Source organism: Typopeltis vanoorti, chromosome 3 (genome assembly GCF_054136105.1).
Source record: "Typopeltis vanoorti isolate ZY-2024b chromosome 3, IOZ_Tvanoo_1.0, whole genome shotgun sequence".
In the NCBI taxonomy this organism is placed as follows: Eukaryota; Metazoa; Arthropoda; class Arachnida; order Uropygi; family Thelyphonidae; genus Typopeltis; species Typopeltis vanoorti.
The window spans coordinates 42,076,033-42,095,536 of record NC_143551.1 but is presented as its reverse complement, the minus strand read 5'-3'; the positions used below and the strand labels follow the sequence as shown (position 1 = coordinate 42,095,536).

General features: G+C 37.9%; 1 protein-coding gene across 1 annotated transcript in view; it reads right to left on the bottom strand.

Annotated features, from left to right (window-relative positions):
• Positions 1–19,504, bottom strand: part of LOC150108079 (dynein axonemal heavy chain 3-like) — a 1,881,116-nt gene that overhangs the window by 1,050,719 nt on the left and 810,893 nt on the right. Inside the window, exon 39 of the mRNA XM_090415945.1 lies at positions 3,105–3,215. Within this exon, the coding sequence (XP_090272071.1) occupies positions 3,105–3,215 (111 nt within the window). The remainder of the gene's footprint in view (positions 1–3,104; positions 3,216–19,504) is intronic.

Here is a 19,504-nt window from a genome sequence, read left to right as displayed (position 1 = left end):
TATTATAGGTTTCATAACTATTATAGATTTCATCTCTGTGAAATGAAATCACCACATTTGTGAAGTGGAAATTTTATCCTCTTTCCACTCTTTTGGGATTTGTGGTGCTGCACAAGGTGTGGAGTTATCACATCAGATTATGCCAATGAAAGAATCCAGAGAAAATTGACTAGGGTAGTATTGGTCTTTGGCATGCGAGGTATGAAGACAGATAGAGAAAACACAATTTGCAAGCCATGTGAATAGGAGGAGGAGGATTGGATATGATTAAGACATAAGTTGGTGAGGCATTTTACTAGATAAGTGAAATTTTTCATAGAATGAGTAGAACAGGAGGCAATCCCTGTATACTGTATAAGGAAGGTGTGAGCAAAGAGTGAGGAGTTCTTTGCACGGAGAGTGGTCGGTAAGTGGAACGAAGTTCCCAAGTGCGATGAATGCAGACACACTGAATAATTGACGAGTTTTATGTGTGTGATGGAATATACCTCCCTCAATTTGATTCCACAGATATTTGATGTTAATAATAATAATACTTCATAGAGAGTCCAAGGTGTCCAATGTCATCCACTAGCAAGGGAGTCCAAAGACTCACTGTGGGAGGCCAAATGAATCCATATACTACTTACATTCCTTTACTTAAATTTGAACAGAGATGATGCATTGGCTACTCCTACAGGTAATCCATTTCATTCAGCAACCACCGTACACCATATTGGTGGCATATGGTGAGTATGCTGTGGTAAGGAGAGAATATTAAAAATCATTACATTTGTATAAAAAGCTCAATACTTTATTAAGAAAAAGTTCTATTTATACATAACTTTAATCTTTTGTTTCCAAGATGTAAACATTATGCAAATGTGTAAGAGGCAGATTTTTTTTTCTCCATCTTTAACAATTTTTAACTTAACCTCATATGTTTAAAAAAGGTTTATACCAAATATCTTCAACACTGTTTCAAATTTTAAGGAAATCTAAAAATATATATACAGTTATCTAGCAGGAAACCACAAGGAATAAATAACTGCAATTTCCTTCTCAGCTTCAAGTAATCTACCGAACTAAGCTAATTGTGGTATTGAGTGTCTACATGCCTTTAACTTCTTGCCAAATTTCAGTCAGTGTAAATGAGCTAGCAAGGGTCTACTTTTTCTCTGTTATTCAGCCATTAAAAATGCATACAAATAATTTTTTGGAGTCATTGCATAAGGAATCATATTACTTTCTCAACATATATAGCTAGTCAAGGTATACTTCGATGGCAATGCTCACCTTATATGATTTACAGTCACACTATGTTACAAATATCTTGATATTTATAACATTTCATGGCTTTTTATTTCACATGAATAACTGATATAAATAAAAAATTTATTTATTTAAAACAAATAACCATGCAAAAATTATTTCTTCATGAATTTTTAAACTCTTCGAATTTAAAATCTCAAGTGACATGAAACCCAGCTTCAGAAAATTTTCAAATTACCGTATTTTTCGATAGATAACGCGTGCATTATCTATACAAAAAAGTCTAAATTCATTAAAAATGAACATGCGCACTATACGTTTGAAAGGTATGAGAGGTAAATCAAATGTAATAACAAAACTAAGGAAGAAGTATTACTTAATATTTATTGAACATTACACTATTCAAATCCAAAAAATTCTTCAGACTCAATATTGAAAGAATCAATTGCGTTAAAAATTTCATTTGGTATTTCTTCAGCTTCATAATCATTGTCACCAGACACCACTGCATTCCCTTGTGCTTTAGTGAAACCATTTCTAACACAGTTTTCACTTACAGCAGCCCAACTTTCTACAATCTACGTAACTATATCTTTATATGTCATCTGCCCTGTTTTGTTATATTTATGGATGCCATTCATCATCCAGTCTTCCCACTTAGCCCACAAATTGTCTTTGAATAGTTTATTTACTGCAAGATTAAGGGGGTTGAAGTTTTTTTTGTTAAACCACCTGGAATGATGGTCAATTTGGAATACTTACTTACAATTGTTTTAACTTCTGCTGTCGTGTGTGCCCTACACGAATCTAACGCTAACAAAGATTTTGGGTTGAAAAATGCCATTTTTCTCTTTCGCCACACATTCTTCAACCAAAATTTCATAACCTTGGAATTTATCCAACCTTTATCATTAGCAGTAACAATAATATCTTTGGAATCACCATCGGTGGCAGTTTGGAACCATCTGCAGTTACGCAGAGAACCACAGTAAAGTTAGACCTTTCGTGCCCTGTTTTAATAACTGAAACCTCTTTTGTTCCCTTCAGATTCACAGTCCAAAACTAGGCATGTCAAAACTTATGGGAACCTCATCCATATTCCCAAAGTGACAAGCATCAACCTCACACAAGCTTTTCTCTCAGAAACAAACGAAATTTAGCTACTTTCGCTTCCCAGTCACATGGCAAATTTTGTGCAACACTAGTGGAGGAGTGCACATTTAAATTGTTTCTCTTCATAAATCCAAAAACCCAAGATGGGGTAGTCCTTGAAATCCTTTATATTATTCTTTTGTGAAATTCTTTTTGATTTTCCTGCAACACACGGATAGTAGATATTCTCATACCTTTAGCTCTTTCACTAACAACCTAATCAAACAGTTTTTTTTTTTTTTCCCTATGGGTGGCCACAAGCACCTTCTAAACCTCATAGCACGTTTCCTCGTATGTAAACATTTCAGGACTGTTTCAGCCTTTCACCATTCATAAACACTACTTCCAACACTGAGCAATCTACCAGCTTCACGATTCCCTTTTTCCTTTGCTACTTCTACCACTTCAAGTTTGAACTGCGCTGTGTAGGATTTTCTCCGAGAAGTACTTCTGTCTTCCATGTCGACCACTGCTGCTAGCAACGCACGTGTTTTTAAAGAATTCCTCTGTTCTCTGTCTGCACTTCCTAACTCTACTGCTAGTTGGCACATGCACGTTATCTATGCAGCAAAAGGAGTGATGAAAATGTTGGGGGTGAGCGTTATACATTAGGTGTGCATTATCTATCGAAAAATATGGTAATATATATTTATAAATTTATAGGGAAAATAAAGTATTTTGGTATTCCACACACTAGTTACCTTACATCTTCATCCACTAGTGTTTTTCTTGACAAATGTTCAAGAAGTTTGTCCATTGGTTGTTTGAAACAAACTTTCATTGCTTCAAAGACAATTGAAAAAAATGTAGACCTACATTATAAGAAATTTAATGATTATTTTGTTCAAATTAGCATATATGAAATACTTTCAATAGTATTTGCATCATAAATAATCCTTATTCTATATTATTATACAAACAAAAATTAAATATCTCTGCAAATTAAATATCAATGGTGCCATTCACATACAATTACACACACACACAATGGTTATGCTTTCCACTAATTCATCATTCCTTAAGCAAAAAATCTAATCTTCATACACTTTTGCATTGATCCTATGAAATCCATTTAGCAACTTATATGTCTGTCTAACATTTCCTCCTTTCTACCTATTAACTAATATTTGCAACCTCCAAATATATGGTCTATCCTTGTAGGGGAATACTCCATTCACCTATCATCATCATTAATATTAACATCAGACCTCCATGGAGCAGAAGACTCATTCTAATAAGTACACACTGTTACACACAAAGTCCATCAAAACCTGCTTTAATCTCATTCACTACAATGTCAGGTAGTGCATTTCAATGACTAACCATTCTCTATGCAAACAAACTTCTCCTTATATCCCTGCTCATACTCTCCTTATACAACTTCCAGGGATATCCCCTTGTTCTACCCCTTTCCCCATTCGGTTAGACTATAATAAATTTAGTTTAATCCTTTATCCAAGTGTAAGCAAACAAAGTCCCAGACTCGTTTTGACCTTTATTGAAGTCTCGTCAGTGAGAGCCAGATGTGGTGTTCACATCTGGGTCTGGCTCCCACTGACGAGACCGCAATAAAGGTCGAAACCAGTCTGGGTAGTGGCCCTTCCCTTAATGCATAGCATTATACATGTCTGCAAGGAGATCTGCCTTGCATTATGGGAGATACTAAGACAAGGAGTGATGAGAGCTTGGTCCACCTTTACCACGAGTTGCCTCAGTCCTGAAGATACTTCAGATGCAAACTTTGTTTGCTTACACTTGGATAAAGGATTGAACTAAATTTATTATACCTCCCCCCCCATTCTATGAAAATTTCTTCCACATTAACCCAGTAACAACCTTTTACCAACTTGAATAGCTCTATCATATGCCCTATCATCTTCCTATTCACGGGACATTGCAAACTGCATTCCCTCAATCGGTCTTCATATTTCACATTCCAAAGACCAGTTACCACCTTAATCAGGCATCTTCTCTAAACTTTTAATATATCCTCATCACCAAGTAAACCAGGTAACTAAATCTGTGAACACAATCCATGTGAGACCTGATTAAGGTCTTATACAATGAAACCATAAAACTTCAGGCCCTTGTCCACCACCACTAGCATATCTCTCTTCTCCTCAACCTCCTTCAACATCCTCTGACTAAATGTATACTTGTAATGACCGATCCCAACCAAATTTCAGAACCTTCAATTTACAAGATTTTACTGACAGTTCCATACACTTGCCCACTCAAACAATTTATTCAAGTCCTGTAAGGGTAATATGCTTGATTCCTCATCAGTCCCCTTAGTTTTTCATTATCTACAAACAGCTGTATATATCCAGTTAAACCCATTCCATTATCATGAATAACAAAGGCTCCAAAACAGAGTGCTGTGGAACATCACTAGTCACTTTCCTCTTCCAAGATAACTGAACCACCATACACAACTTCTGATAACCTGAGAGCCTACTTAAAATCCAACCCACTAATCTATCATCCAATCCATCTGTTCCAAGTTAGTTACCAACTTGAGGTGTGGCAATCTATCAAAATCATTTGCAAAATCTAAGTATACAGCCATATATGTATGTCCCTTGCCCAATATATTCATCATTGTTATAGTACATAATTAAGTTTGTAAAACGTTTGAACGTTTTGCACGTTTGAAAGAGAATAGCGAGAAAGACAGGCGAAAAAATGTTAAAAAATCAGGAAAAAAGAAAAAGAGCGATTTGACAACCGTAACGGATGTTAAAAGGGACGAAAGTGAGGCGGAAAGAAACGAAATTGAGAGAACGAATGAAAGTAGAAATGGCGTGGTGCAGAAACCGCAAGTAAAAAAAATCGAAAGAATGAATGATAGCGAAAAAAGAATGACTGATGGCGAAAGTTGGACGCATGTTGGAACGAAAGTACTAAACCAAAGAAAGATGAATGACAGTAAAAGTGAAAAGAATGATAGCGAAAGTTGGACGCATGTTAGTCCGAAAGTACGGAAACAAAGAAAGATATGTGAGAGTGAAAGTGAGAAGAATGACAGTGAAAGTTGGACGTATGTTGGACCGAAAGTACGGAAACAAAGAAGGATGAATGAGAGGGAAAGTGAGAAGAGAGGGTCGAGAGTTAGAAAGTCAGAAAGATTTAATGATAGAGTGAATGTGTCGCGAGGTTCAGAAGGTGAATTGGATTGGATGAAGCAAGAAATGAAATGGATGCGGAATGAAATTAAGAGAATGCAGGTCAAAACTATTAAAATAAATCATGATGGCATGAAAGAGTTAACAAAAGACGAGCGAGTGGCGTTGTATGGCGACTCCATTATTAAAGGTGTGCTAGAGGATAAAATGCACAAGGTATGTTTTCCAGGCGGTAAAATGAGTAGAGTGATTGAGGCATTGAACATGAGGCGGGAACGAGCAAAAGAGTTAATTGTATTAATTGGAACAAATGATTTGAGAGAGAACAAAGAGCATGTCAAAATGAATGTCAGGAGACTGCTTGGAAAGATAAAGGAGAATAGTGTGACAGGAAGGGTGGTCAGTGTGTTGCCTAGGTATGATTGTGGTGAAATGAGGCGGAGAGCAAGGATTATGAATGATATTCTGGCTGAAATGTGTGAGGAGATGGGAGTACAGTTTGTTAATGTGTGGAATGAGTTTGAGGGACGAAGTGAGCTGTATGGGAGCGATGGACTGCATTTGAGTGGTTATGGTGTGAGTCGCTTGGAGAGACTGCTGCTGGAAGGTAGAGAAGTGAATAGAGAGAATGAATCAGATCAAGAGGGGAGTGATGTGGAAGAGCAGGAGAGTAAGACAGGAGAGATTGAAGGAGTGCAAATGAATGTGGAAGTGAGTGGTATGAGTATAGATAATGAGAGAATGGGTGTGCAAGAGGAGCAGGGAAACGGGGAGGCTCAGGGTGGACAGGGATACACAGCGTGAGAAAGGTGGATGCTCCAAGAGGAGGTGAGAGAATGTGTAGGCAGGAAAGTAATGGGATGATCAGGGATCAAAAGGAAACAGATGGAATTGCAAAGGGTTCTAAAATGAAGAAGCAGAAAGGGAAATGGCCCCAGTCCAGCATGGAGAGATCACATCGAGTGAGTGGTATCAGTGGAACTAGCTGTAGATCCAGAAATGAGTTGTTGTGTTTGTATACCAATGCTAGAAGTATAAGAAACAAGGCGGATGAAATGGTTGCACTAATTGCGTCTGTGCACCCAGAGATTGTCGGAATAAGTGAGACATGGTTAGATGAGGATGACATCCTGACAGGAATAGAGATGGAAAGGTATGATGTGTTTCGTGAGGATAGAAGGGGTAAAAAGGGAGGGGGAGTGCTATTGATGATAGAGAAAGAGTTATGTCCATACAAGGTAGAGATGCAAGGGGGAAATGGGGCCAGTGGTTTTGAGGCAGTATGGTGTGAGATAGAGGTGAATAGAATCAAATACTTGGTGGGATGTTGTTATAGACCTGGTAATGTGGATGGTGGTGATAGTGAAATGTATAGTCAAATAAGCCAAGCAAATAAGAAAAGGGTGATCATTATGGGTGATTTTAATTATGGCAATATAGACTGGAATGAAGAGATAGCAACTGGAAGTAAAGAAAATGAGTTTCTTGAGTTTTTGAGGGATAACTACCTCAGACAGTATGTAACAGAGGGCACAAGAGGATTAAGGGTCTTGGATTTGGTCATCTCATCGGAGGATGTAATTATCAATGAGGTATCAAATCATCCACCAATTGGTGAAAGTGACCATGAGGTGATTACTTGGGTGGTTGCCAGCAGTGCAAGGACCCCTGTGAAAAAAGGGTATATGTGGAACTACAAGGGGGGTGATTATGAAGAGCTCAGGAGACAGCTTGCAGGTGTAGCATGGAATGAGGAGTTAGCTGGAAAAGAGATCAATGCAGCTTGGGGGATTTTCAAAAAATATTTAGTGGATGCAATGTCTAAATGTATACCACGGGTGAGAAGGTTAAATAAGTTAGGTGTGAGATGGATGAATAAAGAGATTAAGCATGCAATACAGAGAAAAAGGGCATTGTGGAGGCAGCATAAGAGAAGTGGAAGTAACCAATTTCATGAGTTCTACAAAGACCAGGCAAGGAGAGTGACTTGGTTGGTGAGAGTAGCTAAAGAGAGGTATGAACAGCAGTTAGCTAATGAAGCTAAAAAGAATCCTAGGGAGTTCTTTCGATATGTAGCCAGCAAAAGAAAGAATGATTATGGAAGGATGACATTGGTTGGAGGAAATGGTATAAAGACAGCTGTTGCAGAATGTGTGGTGGAGATACTTAATGAGCAGTTCATAAAGATCTTTCAATCTTGTGAATGTGACTTCATGGAGAGATTAAGAGCAGTTGATGATGGGGAGGAGAGACTGACTGTAAGTGAGCAAGAGGTGTTTGGGGAGTTGAGTAAACTAGATGTAAATAAGGCTGTGGGACTTGATAATATATCACCGCGTATTCTGAAGGAATGTGCCAGAGAGTTGACACCTGCCTTGACATATTTTTTTAATACGAGTCTTGCACTTGGTCAAGTCCCTAAAGAGTGGAAGGAGGGCAAGATTGTGCCACTTCATAAAGGAGGTGATCGAACTCAAGCATCAAACTATAGGCCTATCTGTGTGTCGGGTGTTGTGGTTAAGTTGTTGGAGAAGCTTGTGAGAGCTAGAATCCAGAGTTGGGTTGACAACAATGGTATAATCTTTGATGGACAGCATGGATTTGCTAAAGGGAGGTCGTGTTTTAGTAATCTACTTACTTATTACAATAAAGTGACTGCTTCCTTGGACAGAGGAGAAGGATACACAGTAATATACTTGGATTTCGCAAAAGCTTTTGATAGAGTGCCTCATGATAAGTTGACAGTCAAACTAGAGCAGATGGGGTTGGATATTAGATTAGTGCATTGGATTGGAGACTGGCTATCTGATAGGTATCAACAAGTTGTGTATGGGGGTGCAATATCCAGGAAAAGGAAAGTCACTAGTGGAGTGCCTCAGGGATCTGTTTTAGGGCCATTACTATTTAACTTGTATATTAATGATATTGGCGAAGATTTGGATGGAGATATTCAGTTGTTTGCAGATGATGCAAAGTTGGGAAGAACCATAAAGAGTAGTGAAGATGTTGTGGCCTTGCAAGAAGACTTGAATAAATTGAGTGATTGGGCAAGCAAATGGGGGTGTGAGTTCAATGTTGCAAAATGTAAGGTTTTAAAATTTGGAAAACAAAGATGGGATGCAGAATTTATGCTTGGTAAGAATATATTGTTGGAAGTAGAGGAAATAAGAGATCTGGGAGTGATAGTGGATAAGGATCTAAAATTTAGGGGTCACATCGCCAAAATTGTGAAGACAACACAAAGACTTCTGGGAATGATGAGGAGGACACTGACGTGTAGAAGTAGGGAGATTCTTGTTCCATTGTATAAGGCTTTGATTAGGCCACACATGGACTATTGTGCCCAGATTTGGTCACCTGGTTTTCAGAAGGATGAGGAGATGTTGGAAAGGGTCCAAAGGCGACTGACTAAGGTAGTTTCTGACCTCTGGAATGTCGAGTATGAGGAAAGATTGAAAAGATGTAATTTGCAGAGACTAGTGGAGAGAAGGAAGAGGGGAGATATGATAGAGACCTACAAGTTGGTAAGGGGTTGCTATAGGATCAATGGTGGAGAAGTTCTACAGCGAATAGTGGGAGATCAGGGGAGAACCAGAGGTCATCCCTGGAAACTGTATAAAGAGGGTGTGAGTAGGGGAGTGAGAGGCAGGTTTTTTTCGTGCAGAGTTGTGAATGATTGGAATGCCTTGCCTGAGAGTGTGGTGTCTGCAAGGAGTTTGAATGTGTTTAAGACCCGGTATGATGAGATGTGTGTGAGATAAAAGGACCTCCTAGATGAGTCTTTGACTCCATGAGGTCTTGTTTAATAATAATAATAATAATAATAATAATAATAATAAACATGACCTCCCTTTTAACAAACCCACTTATGTAGCCTATGTGTGGCTCTCAGTAACCTCTCCAATACCTTAACTACAACACTAAATATATGGATCAATACCTATAATTTGTAGCCTTATCACCACCTTCATGAAATGGAACAATCTGACCCTCCTTGAGCTATTTTGAAACTTGTACTGTTGCAAAATTCTTGTAAACATATTGTCCAAGGCTGACGTATGATGATATGTCATCAAGTACTACTGCAATATTGACATGTAGCTTACATAACTCCTCATATACCTATTTCTAACTCACCAGTAAGCCTTCTCTTATTTCATTCTTTGCACTTGAGTTTCTCCTGACTTCACACTAAGGATGAAATCCACTAATGAACTGATCACTAAATACCTCAACTGGATGAATGGTGAGTAAGAATGACTAACTTGCAGAGAGAGAGAGATTAGACGAGTTGAAAGAGGAGGTGGAATGTCTCGGGAATGAGATGAGAAGTATGTAAGAGATGAATGCAAGACGATTCAAGAGAAGGAGTGAGAAAGTTAAGGGAATGATAGAAGAGGAGAGAATAGAAACAGTAGAAGAGAGGGAATGAGAGAGAGAGGTATGGGAATGATAGAAGAGTAGAAAATTGGAGGAGTAGAAGAGAGGGAATGAGAGAGGAGTATGGGAAGAATAGAAGAGGAGAGAATGGAAACAGCCAGACAGAGAAAGTGAGAAAAATGTGAGGGAGTGCTGGAACCAGGGATACAGTGATGCCAGGACAGCAGGTAAGTAGGGGGAACACTGAAAGAAAGGGACAGAGGGAGAGAGTGAGGAATGCAGGTGAGCGATCAAGGAATAGAGTAATAAGAGGTGTAATGTATGGAGACTCAATGATCTGTGGTGTGCAAGATAGGATGCCAGAGGAGTGTTTGCCTGGAGGAATGATAGAAAGTGTGGCTATGGCAATTAAGCAGGGTGAAAGGGTGGATGAAATGATTGTGATGGTGGGCATGAATGACTTGAGAGGCAGTGTAAATCAAGTGGCAAGAAATCTGAGATTCATGCTTCAGGTTGTACAAAAGAAAATGCAGAGAGGAAAGATAGTGTGTGTGTTACCCAGGTATGATAATTAGGACCTTAGCAGAAGAGCAGTAATAATGAATAGCATAATAACTAGAATGTGTCAGAAGGGAGGATTGGAGGGCATTTGAGGACAGAAAGAAACTCTATGTGAGAGACGTCTTGTATTTGAACGAGGAAGGACATAGACATCTGGAGAGATTGCTGTTTTCTGAACGAGTCGGTGTGTCAATGCAGGGAAACTAGAGATCCCATGGTGGATGGTAGCAGGGGCACCCTCTTGTGGGAATCAGTGCTTGGTGAAAGGGAGATTACATCAGGTAACACCGACTCCAGTGGGGGTCTGGAGGGGATAATGATAAGTATAGAAGCAGTGACATTTTTATGCTTTATACTAATGGCAGGAGTATCCAGAATAAATTAGATGAATTGGTAGGACTGATCGTGTCAGCTTGGTCAAACATTATTGGGATCACTGAAATGTGGTTGACAGAAGATGATATAATAACAGGAATAGAAGTAGCAGGGTATAGCATTTTTCAGCAGGATAGGAGAGGAAAACATGGTGGTGGAGTACTGCTTATGATAAATAATGACATGTCCTCTAAGAGTGGAGTCTTTGGAAGGGAGTGACACAAATGGTTTTGAAAGCATATGGTCTAAGATAGAGGTGGGCAAGACAGGATATTTAGTGGGGTGTTGCTACAAACCAAGGAGCACAGAGGGTGGGGACAAAGAGATGTTTAGACAGTTGAGCTTGGCAAGTGCAAGAAGAATGACTGTTATGGGAGATTTTAACTACAGCAGTATAAGCTGGAAAGAGGAAAATGAATGCAGTAATAAGGGAATGGAATGTCTAGAATTCTTGAGGGACATGTAGAGTTCCCTCTATTACATGTCTTAGGCAACATTCAGCAACATCAGCCTGGTTGGCCGAGTTGTAGCGTATCTGATCGCCAGCCAAAAGGCTGCGGGCATGAATGTTTGTGATTGTCTGTGGAAATGCTAGTAGCAGGAAGTAGATGGCATTGGTGTAGTTGTTGTAGTTAGTGGAGCCAAGAGAATTGTAGAGTGGATGCCCCTCCCTCAATGAGTCTTGGACTCCCTGGAGGTGTCATGAATAATAATAATAATAATAATAAAATAAGTGAGATGACATCCCCCTCCCCAGTTGGAAAGAGTGACCATGTGGTTTTGACTTGGAAGATGAATAGACATGCAGGAGTATTAAAGAAAAGGGAAAATATGTGGAATTATAAGGCACGTGATTATAACAGTCTTAGATATCAACTTGGGACAGTTCCATGGAGAGTGGAATTGGAAGGCCATGATATCATTAGTGCTTGGGAAATTGTGAAGGAATATTTGTTAGCATTAATAGTAAGCTGTATTCAATGAGTGAAGCAGAACACACAATTTGGTGTAAAGTGGATGACAAACAATATCAAACAGGAACTGCAAGTGAAAAAAGAGATTATGAAAGAGACATAAGGAAAGGTTAGAGAGCAGATGCATGAAGAATATAAGATGCAGGCCAGGAGAGTGACTAGTATTGTGAGGAAGGCAAAACTGGAATATGAAAAGAGTTTGGCACTAAGATCCAAAGAAAATCCTACGAAATATTTTTAACTATGTGGCTAGTAGGAGGAGAAATGATTGTGGAAGAATGACATTATGGGATAAAAATGGGAACAGAGTGACTAATGCAGTGGACATAGTGCAATTGTTCAATGTTTAGACAGTTGAGATTGGCAAGTGCAAGAATAATGATTGTTATGGGAGATTTTAACTATAGCAGTATAAACTGGAAAGAGGAAAATGAATATAGTAATAAGGGAATGGAATTTATAGATGACCTCCATGATGAAGTATGTCGTCATGGAGAAGAAGGTTTTTATACTAGATGGGTAAGACAGGTTTGAGGTTTAGAGGTGCAAGAGGAGAGTGTGTTCCAAATAGTGAGTACTCTGGATGTCAGGAAAGTAGTGGGACTGGATGGGATTTCACCACAGGTTTTGAGAGAATGTGCTAAAGAACTGACAGCTCATTTGACCTGGCTTTTCAATAAAAGTCTGGCTATGGGAAAGGTAATCAAGAAATGGAAGGAAAGTAAGATAGTGACATTGCATAAGGGCGGTAGCAGATTGGAAGTGTCTAATTATAGGCCAGTTTGTGTGTCATCAGAAGTTGATAAGGTCTTGTAGAAATTAATGAGGGAATATATACAGCATTGGGCAGATAAGAGTAATGTTATCTGTGGGAATCAACATCGATTTGTTAAGGGGCACTCTTGCTTAAGTAATATGATTGCCTTTTATAATAAAGTGACAAGAGCAGTTGATAATGTGCCACGTGATAAGCTGATATTTAAGTTACAGCACATGGGTTTAGATGTCGGGTTAGTCGAATGGATTCAGGATTGGATATCTGATAGGTATCAGAAAGTTGTGTATGTATGGTGGGGCAATATCAAGGAAGCAGAAGTTACATGTGGGGTTCTCACAGGGCTCAGTACTAGGACTTGTATAGTTTAACCTTTATATCAATGACATTGCCAATGGATTACAAGGGGATATTCAGTTGTTTGCAGATGATATGAAGATAGGAAGGGATATTAGTAATAGTACAGATGCAGTGCCCTGCAAGAGGATTTGAATAAACTAGACAGATGGGGAAATGAATGGGGATTTCGGTTAAATGCAGCAAAATGCAAAGTCTTGAAGTTTGGAATACATCGATGGGAGGTTGCTTACTCAATTGGGGGAGCAGTACTGGAGGAAGTAGGAGACAAGAGATCTGGGGGGGGGGGATTGATAGAAAGTTGAAATTCAGGGGGTATATTGCAAAAGTGGTGAAGGTAATCCAGAGGATTGCTGTGATACTGAGAAGGATGCTGACCTGCAAAGATAAAACAGTTATCATTCCATTGTATAAGACCCTGATCAGACCACACTTAGAATACTGTTTTCAAATTTGGTCCCCAAGTTTTTGAAGGGGATAAATTAACTGTGGAAAGGTGCAGTGGATAACAAAGAACTGCAGGGTTTGGTGGATAGAAGGAGAGGTGATATGATTGAGACTTTTAAACTGTTGAGAGGTAGTTACAGGGTGGATACTGGGGGAGTTGTTTCACTTTGTGGAGCAGCGGGAAGGAGCAATGACAATGGGCCATCTCTGGAAATTACGAAAGGAGGCTGTGAGCAAGAGGATGAGGAGCTGTTTCTTTGCATGGAGGGTGGTGGAACTGTGGAAAGCATTGCCTGATAGAGAGGTGAGAGCAAGAATGGTCAATGAGTTCAAGGATTGGTATGATAGACTTTGTGTTTCTTAGGAAGACCTCCCACAATTAATAGTTTATCATGTGGGAGCCTATCAAAAACTTTTGCAAAATCCAAGTACACTACCGTATATGCATCTGCTCTGTGTAAGGTATTTGTCACCTTGTTACAGTACATAAATAAGTTAGTAAACCATGATCTTACCTTAACAAACCCATGCTGATAACCAGAAAGAATACTGCTGTTTCCAATCTACTTTTGTTTCCTACTTCTCACCAATTTCTATAGTACCTCACCACACCTCCAGATATACAGATTAGCTTATAATTTGAAACCACAGGCCTTATCACCACCTTTATCCATTGGAACATTTTTATCTTCTTTCACTCTCTTGGAGCCTGTGCTGTTGCAAGAGTCTTATTAAACAAGCATGCCAATGCTACTGCTGATTCCTTGGACACATTCCCTTAAGATGCATGGTGATATATCATCAAATCCATCACCTTATTGACATCAAGGTTATTTATTTCCTCAAATACCTCCTGTTCACTCACAATTAAGCCAACTTCTCTCATGTCCTCTACACATAAGTACGTCATGATTCTAACCTGATCAGGATAAAATGCCCTTATAAATTGATCACTGAATACCTCAACAATGTCTTCTGCAGCAGTTACCATTCTACAATTTTCATCCATCAACATCATCTTAACATGATCATTCTTCTTTGTATTTGCCAAATATCTAAAAAACTCTCTATGGTTTTTCTTTGCCTCATTTGTCAATTTTTGTTTTCCTTACTACCTGAGTCACTCTCCTTGTTTGCTGTTTATATTCTTCATGAAACTGATCATCTTCATTATTCATCTTGTACTGCCTCCAAAGTACCTCCTTCTTCCAGATTTCATGCCTAATCCCATCATTCTTCCAATTTACTCCTACCTTATTCAGCCTTTCACCTTCGAAATACTGTATATTTACACATTATTCTGTTATGTATTTCTTTGTCAGTTCCCAAGCAACATTTATTTCCTTACCACCCAACTTTTCGTTCCATACTACAGTTCCAAACTGTCTCTCTAAGCTCCTAAGCCTTGTCATAATTTTTTAATTTTATAGTAGCATGCCATTTTATGCTGGTAGAAGAGGACTTGAGGATGGAGAACTTGGATGTGGTGACAGCCCAAGACAGGAGGATGTGGAGGAGACTCATCATCAACAGTGACCCCACTTAAGTGGGAGAAGCTGCAGAAGAAGAAGAAAGAAGAAGATAGTAGCATGCCATTGGTATCTCTTGTCTAAAGATATTTATAAGGAATGTTAGCTTATAAGGCTTAGAAAAAGTTCTAATAAGTTATAAAGTGTGTATAGAATGTAGTTATTAGGGAATGCATACTAAGTATTACAATTCTTAGTAGGCAACATTCTACTGTTTGAATATATTCTACAGGTTCCATATTTCCTCACTGCATGCTATTTTCAAAATAAACTTTTGCATATATGCTAATGCTTTTATGTAACTTCACATGCAATAGTCTGAAGAGTTAAGGTTGGGAAATTCAGCTATTTAAGGATCTTTCACTATCACCAGTCCAGTTATGTAGTTAGTCACTTCAAATAATAGGAAACCTATCATGAAATAATGCAGTGAAGCTCTTTCATTATGAAAAAATACATGTGGTCAAGAAAGAGTCCTTCCCCAGAAGTCCCATTGGCTGATTTTTGAAAAAAAAAAAAAAAGAAGTTTCCCTATTGATTGTTGAATACATATAGTCTAATAAATTTTTCTCTCAGCAAGTCCACATTATATATTTACTGAAAATCAGCATGAAAAGCTAATTTCATATAACGTGTAAAGAGTTTGCTAGCCTGTACAAGTAATATGCATTTCCATCATGAGAAAAATATTTCATTTGCAAGCATCAGTATTTGTGACAAAAGTTCATCACTCATAACTCATAATCTGCCTTTTTTGTATTGTTATACTTCTTACAAATGGCATAAATGTAATGCTATTTACTTTTGTGTCTTTTGAACATATACATTAAGAACTCCGATGCATGTAGATATATGCAAAGTACTTGTACTGGGACTGTTGTACTGTTCCAAGCATTCTATTTTGAACTTGGTGATTAACATCATATTCAGATACAAACAGCAAATAATCCACACACCTACTAACATCAGTATCTCAATTAAAATAAAAACTTGTTGATAGAACACTGCAGTCAGGAAATCATGTTCAGTATTTCTCAACATAGCTTGCATTGCCATTACACAAACCATAAAAAACAGTGAATATCTTGAAAAAAGTCATCAGTGAATACTGATGACTTTTTTAAGACTAGTGCAGGAAGGGAGAGAACAAAGGGTGGTTAACAAGAGTGTTAGGATTATATTTTTTTGCTTGGAGGGTTGTGAATGGGTGGAATTTATTGCCAGAGTTGGTTGTAAATGCTTTGTCTGTGAATGAATTTAAGGTGAAGTATGAGAGGTATTGTGTGAATAATGGTTAGTGTACCAATGTAGGGTCTCCCGTGATGAGTCTTTTGACTATATGGAGACACTTATAATACTAATAACAATAATCAAAAACCATTATAATTCCACACATATCCTTTCCTCACAGAAGTCTGCATATGGCTAACCACAACTCAAGTGATCACTTCACAATCACTCTCACCAACTGGAGGAAAGTGTGAAACCGCACAGACAATTACATCCTCTGATGATATGATCAGATCTAAACTCTCGATCCTTGCGTGCTTTCCTTTACATGCTACCCAAGAGAGTTATCTCTCGAGAACTCCATTTTCCTTATTCCCAAATACTATTTCTTCATTACAATCTATATCACCATAACTATAATCATCCATAATAAATATCCTTCCGTTGTTCACTAATCTTTGTTTATATATTTCTTCATCGCCACCCATTTTATGTAATGGGAGTATTTTGTCTTCATTCCAGTCAATATTCACCTTCACATAAATAAGGTTTAAAGTAAACAGCCTAGTCAGAGGATATTTATTTATTATTTCATGACTCCTTCAAGGAGTCCAAAGACTCATCAAGGAAGGGCACCTACTCTACAAATCTCTGACATCATCATCAAATTCCTGTCATGTACCCTCAGGGGGTGTACAGGATATGATAGTACAACATGAAAAATTTACATCATTACTAAATTCCTATGTACAATTTTCCTACAAATCAGTCTGTTACTTGTCAAGGCTCCAAGATTATCAGAGCTTATATTTCTATCGTCTAAGGCACTTTGTAATGTATCAATCCACCTATATCTTGGTCTTCCTCTGGGTCGTTTTCCTGCCAACCTGGCAGAGAACACTTGTTTTGCTAATCTTTCCTCTCCCATTCTGTTTAAATGACCATACCACCTGAGATTAGCTCTGCTAATGCAATCCTAAATGCCAAGTTCTTTCCTAATATCCTCGTTTTTAATATGATATTGCCATTGATGCCATCTGTTCATGCCTCTAATATTTCTCAGGACTCTCACATCTGTGGTCTCTAGTCTTTGGTCAAGTGTTTTACTTTTGACTCAGCTCTCTCAGATCCATAAGTTAAAACTGGTTTGAACACTGTCTTGTATACATCTAATTTAGTGTTCCAACTAATTTCTCTTTTATTCCATATGAATTTATTCAATTGACTTCCTACCATAATCAACAGAATCAGCTTTGTTAATTCTGTTGTCTATTTCCATATTAAATTCACCATCCTCACTAAAAATCGTGCCTAAGTAGCTGAAATCTTTGTTATATTCTCATGATTTCTCAACTATTTGTCGTAAAGTGAAAATCTGATCCTGACAACCTCTATTTGGTCTGAATCCAGCTTGTCCTTGACCAAGTTTATCTTCCACAATGCTTCTCAATCGTTTCTCAGGTATACTTGCATATATCTTAACAGGAACACTCAGTAGAGAAATACCACTGTAATTCTCACATTCAGTTTTATTTCCCTTTTTATATATGGGTACTATTAGAGCTCTACTCCAATCATCAGGTATTCGCCCCTCTGTCTATGCCTTCTGAATTATACAGATACTTCAGCATTTCTGGTCGAATATCATCTACTCCTGCTGCCTTTCCACATTTCAAGCCTTTGATGGCTTTTTCTACTTCAAGTATGGATACGTATTCCTGACTGTATGCCTGTTGAGTGTTATTTACCACTGTGCTATCACTGCTTGTTTCATTTAGCAATTTTTTGAAGTAATTACTCCATATATCAAGGATATCTTTTTCTCCCGTTTTCATGTCACCTTTATCATCTCTAACTCCTTTTAGAGCACTCTTTCCTCCATTTCTAAGCTTCTTCAACAGCCTCCATAATATCTTACCACCTTCTTGATATTTATTTTCTATGTTCTTGCCAAAGTCCTCCCATGACTTTTGTTTAGCCAGTTTTACACAGTGTTTAGCTTTCTTACATTTGTCTCTGTATTCTCTAAGAGCACAAGCTGACTTATTTGCCAGGAACTTTTGATATGCTTTCTTCTTTTCCTTCACTGCCTCTTTGACTTCCTGTATCCACCATGGAGTTCTGATTTTTCTATCCTTGCAGACTACCTCACCATGCCTCTCTGGCTGAATCAATCAGGGTTTTCTTCAAGGTTTGCCACTGAATCTCCAAGGTTTGATTCCTATTCTCAAACTCTTTCATCTTTTCTTCAATAATCTTTGTGTATTTTGGACTACAGTCAGTTCACATCTGAGAGCTGGTCAATTTTCATTCGCTTTATAACTTTCTTACATGTTATTCTTTTAAATATGATATTCAATTTTATCCTGCTCAAGACTAAATAGTGATCGCTTCCAATTTCAAATCCTCTGTACACTCTGGTGTACAGAGGATTTGTAATTGCACCAGGGAGAAAATATCATTATCAACAATAACATAGTCAATGAGACTTTTCTTATTCCTTGCCTCTTCTCTCCATGTGAATTTGTGCACATTTTATGTTGGAACATAGTGTTAGTAATAACCAGTCCATGTCCTGAGCAGAAATCCAACAGGTATTTACCATTATTATTAGCTTTGCTGTTTTCTCCAAATTTTCCCAAAATATTTTAGTATGTCTGACAATCACTTACTACTGTGCTATTTAGATCCTCAACAAGGACCAACTTTTCCTTATTCATTGTGTCAGTAGCTTTCTCAAGAACCTCAAAAAATTCCTGCACTTCTACCTTAGTAGAGCCTTCTGTGGGACCATAGGCACAAATAAGTCTCATTGTCCAGTTCCCCATTCTGATATTTGCCCACATCACTCTACTTGAGACAGCCTGCCATTCAAGAAGATTAGCCTCGTATTTAGTGTTGAATACTATGGCTGCCCCTTATTTTCCTGTAAGGAAAATATGATGTTGTTAATAGAGTAATATGATGAAACAGCCATATTACTCTATTAACAACAACTTTAAAAAAAAATAGAATTCTAAAATAACTTCTATGTTTGCCTGATTCTAGTTTACAACCAATTCACTTGATTCACTTAATTTCCTTTAAATTCTCTTTACTATTACAAAATCTAATACTTAATATTACAATCTTTATTAGTGAATTCAAATCCTGTCAACTGCTGCGCCATTTTGTTGGATCCTACTTCGTCTTAATCTACACTCTGGATCCGACATGTTATTTACTACGATGTTCTTAACCTAAAATGGTTGCTAGTTGGTTTATAATTCAAATATAGAGAAAATTTATATTTAAAGACTGCACCACTCTATATCTGAATTAGTTCAAGAATTGAAGAAAAATGAACCT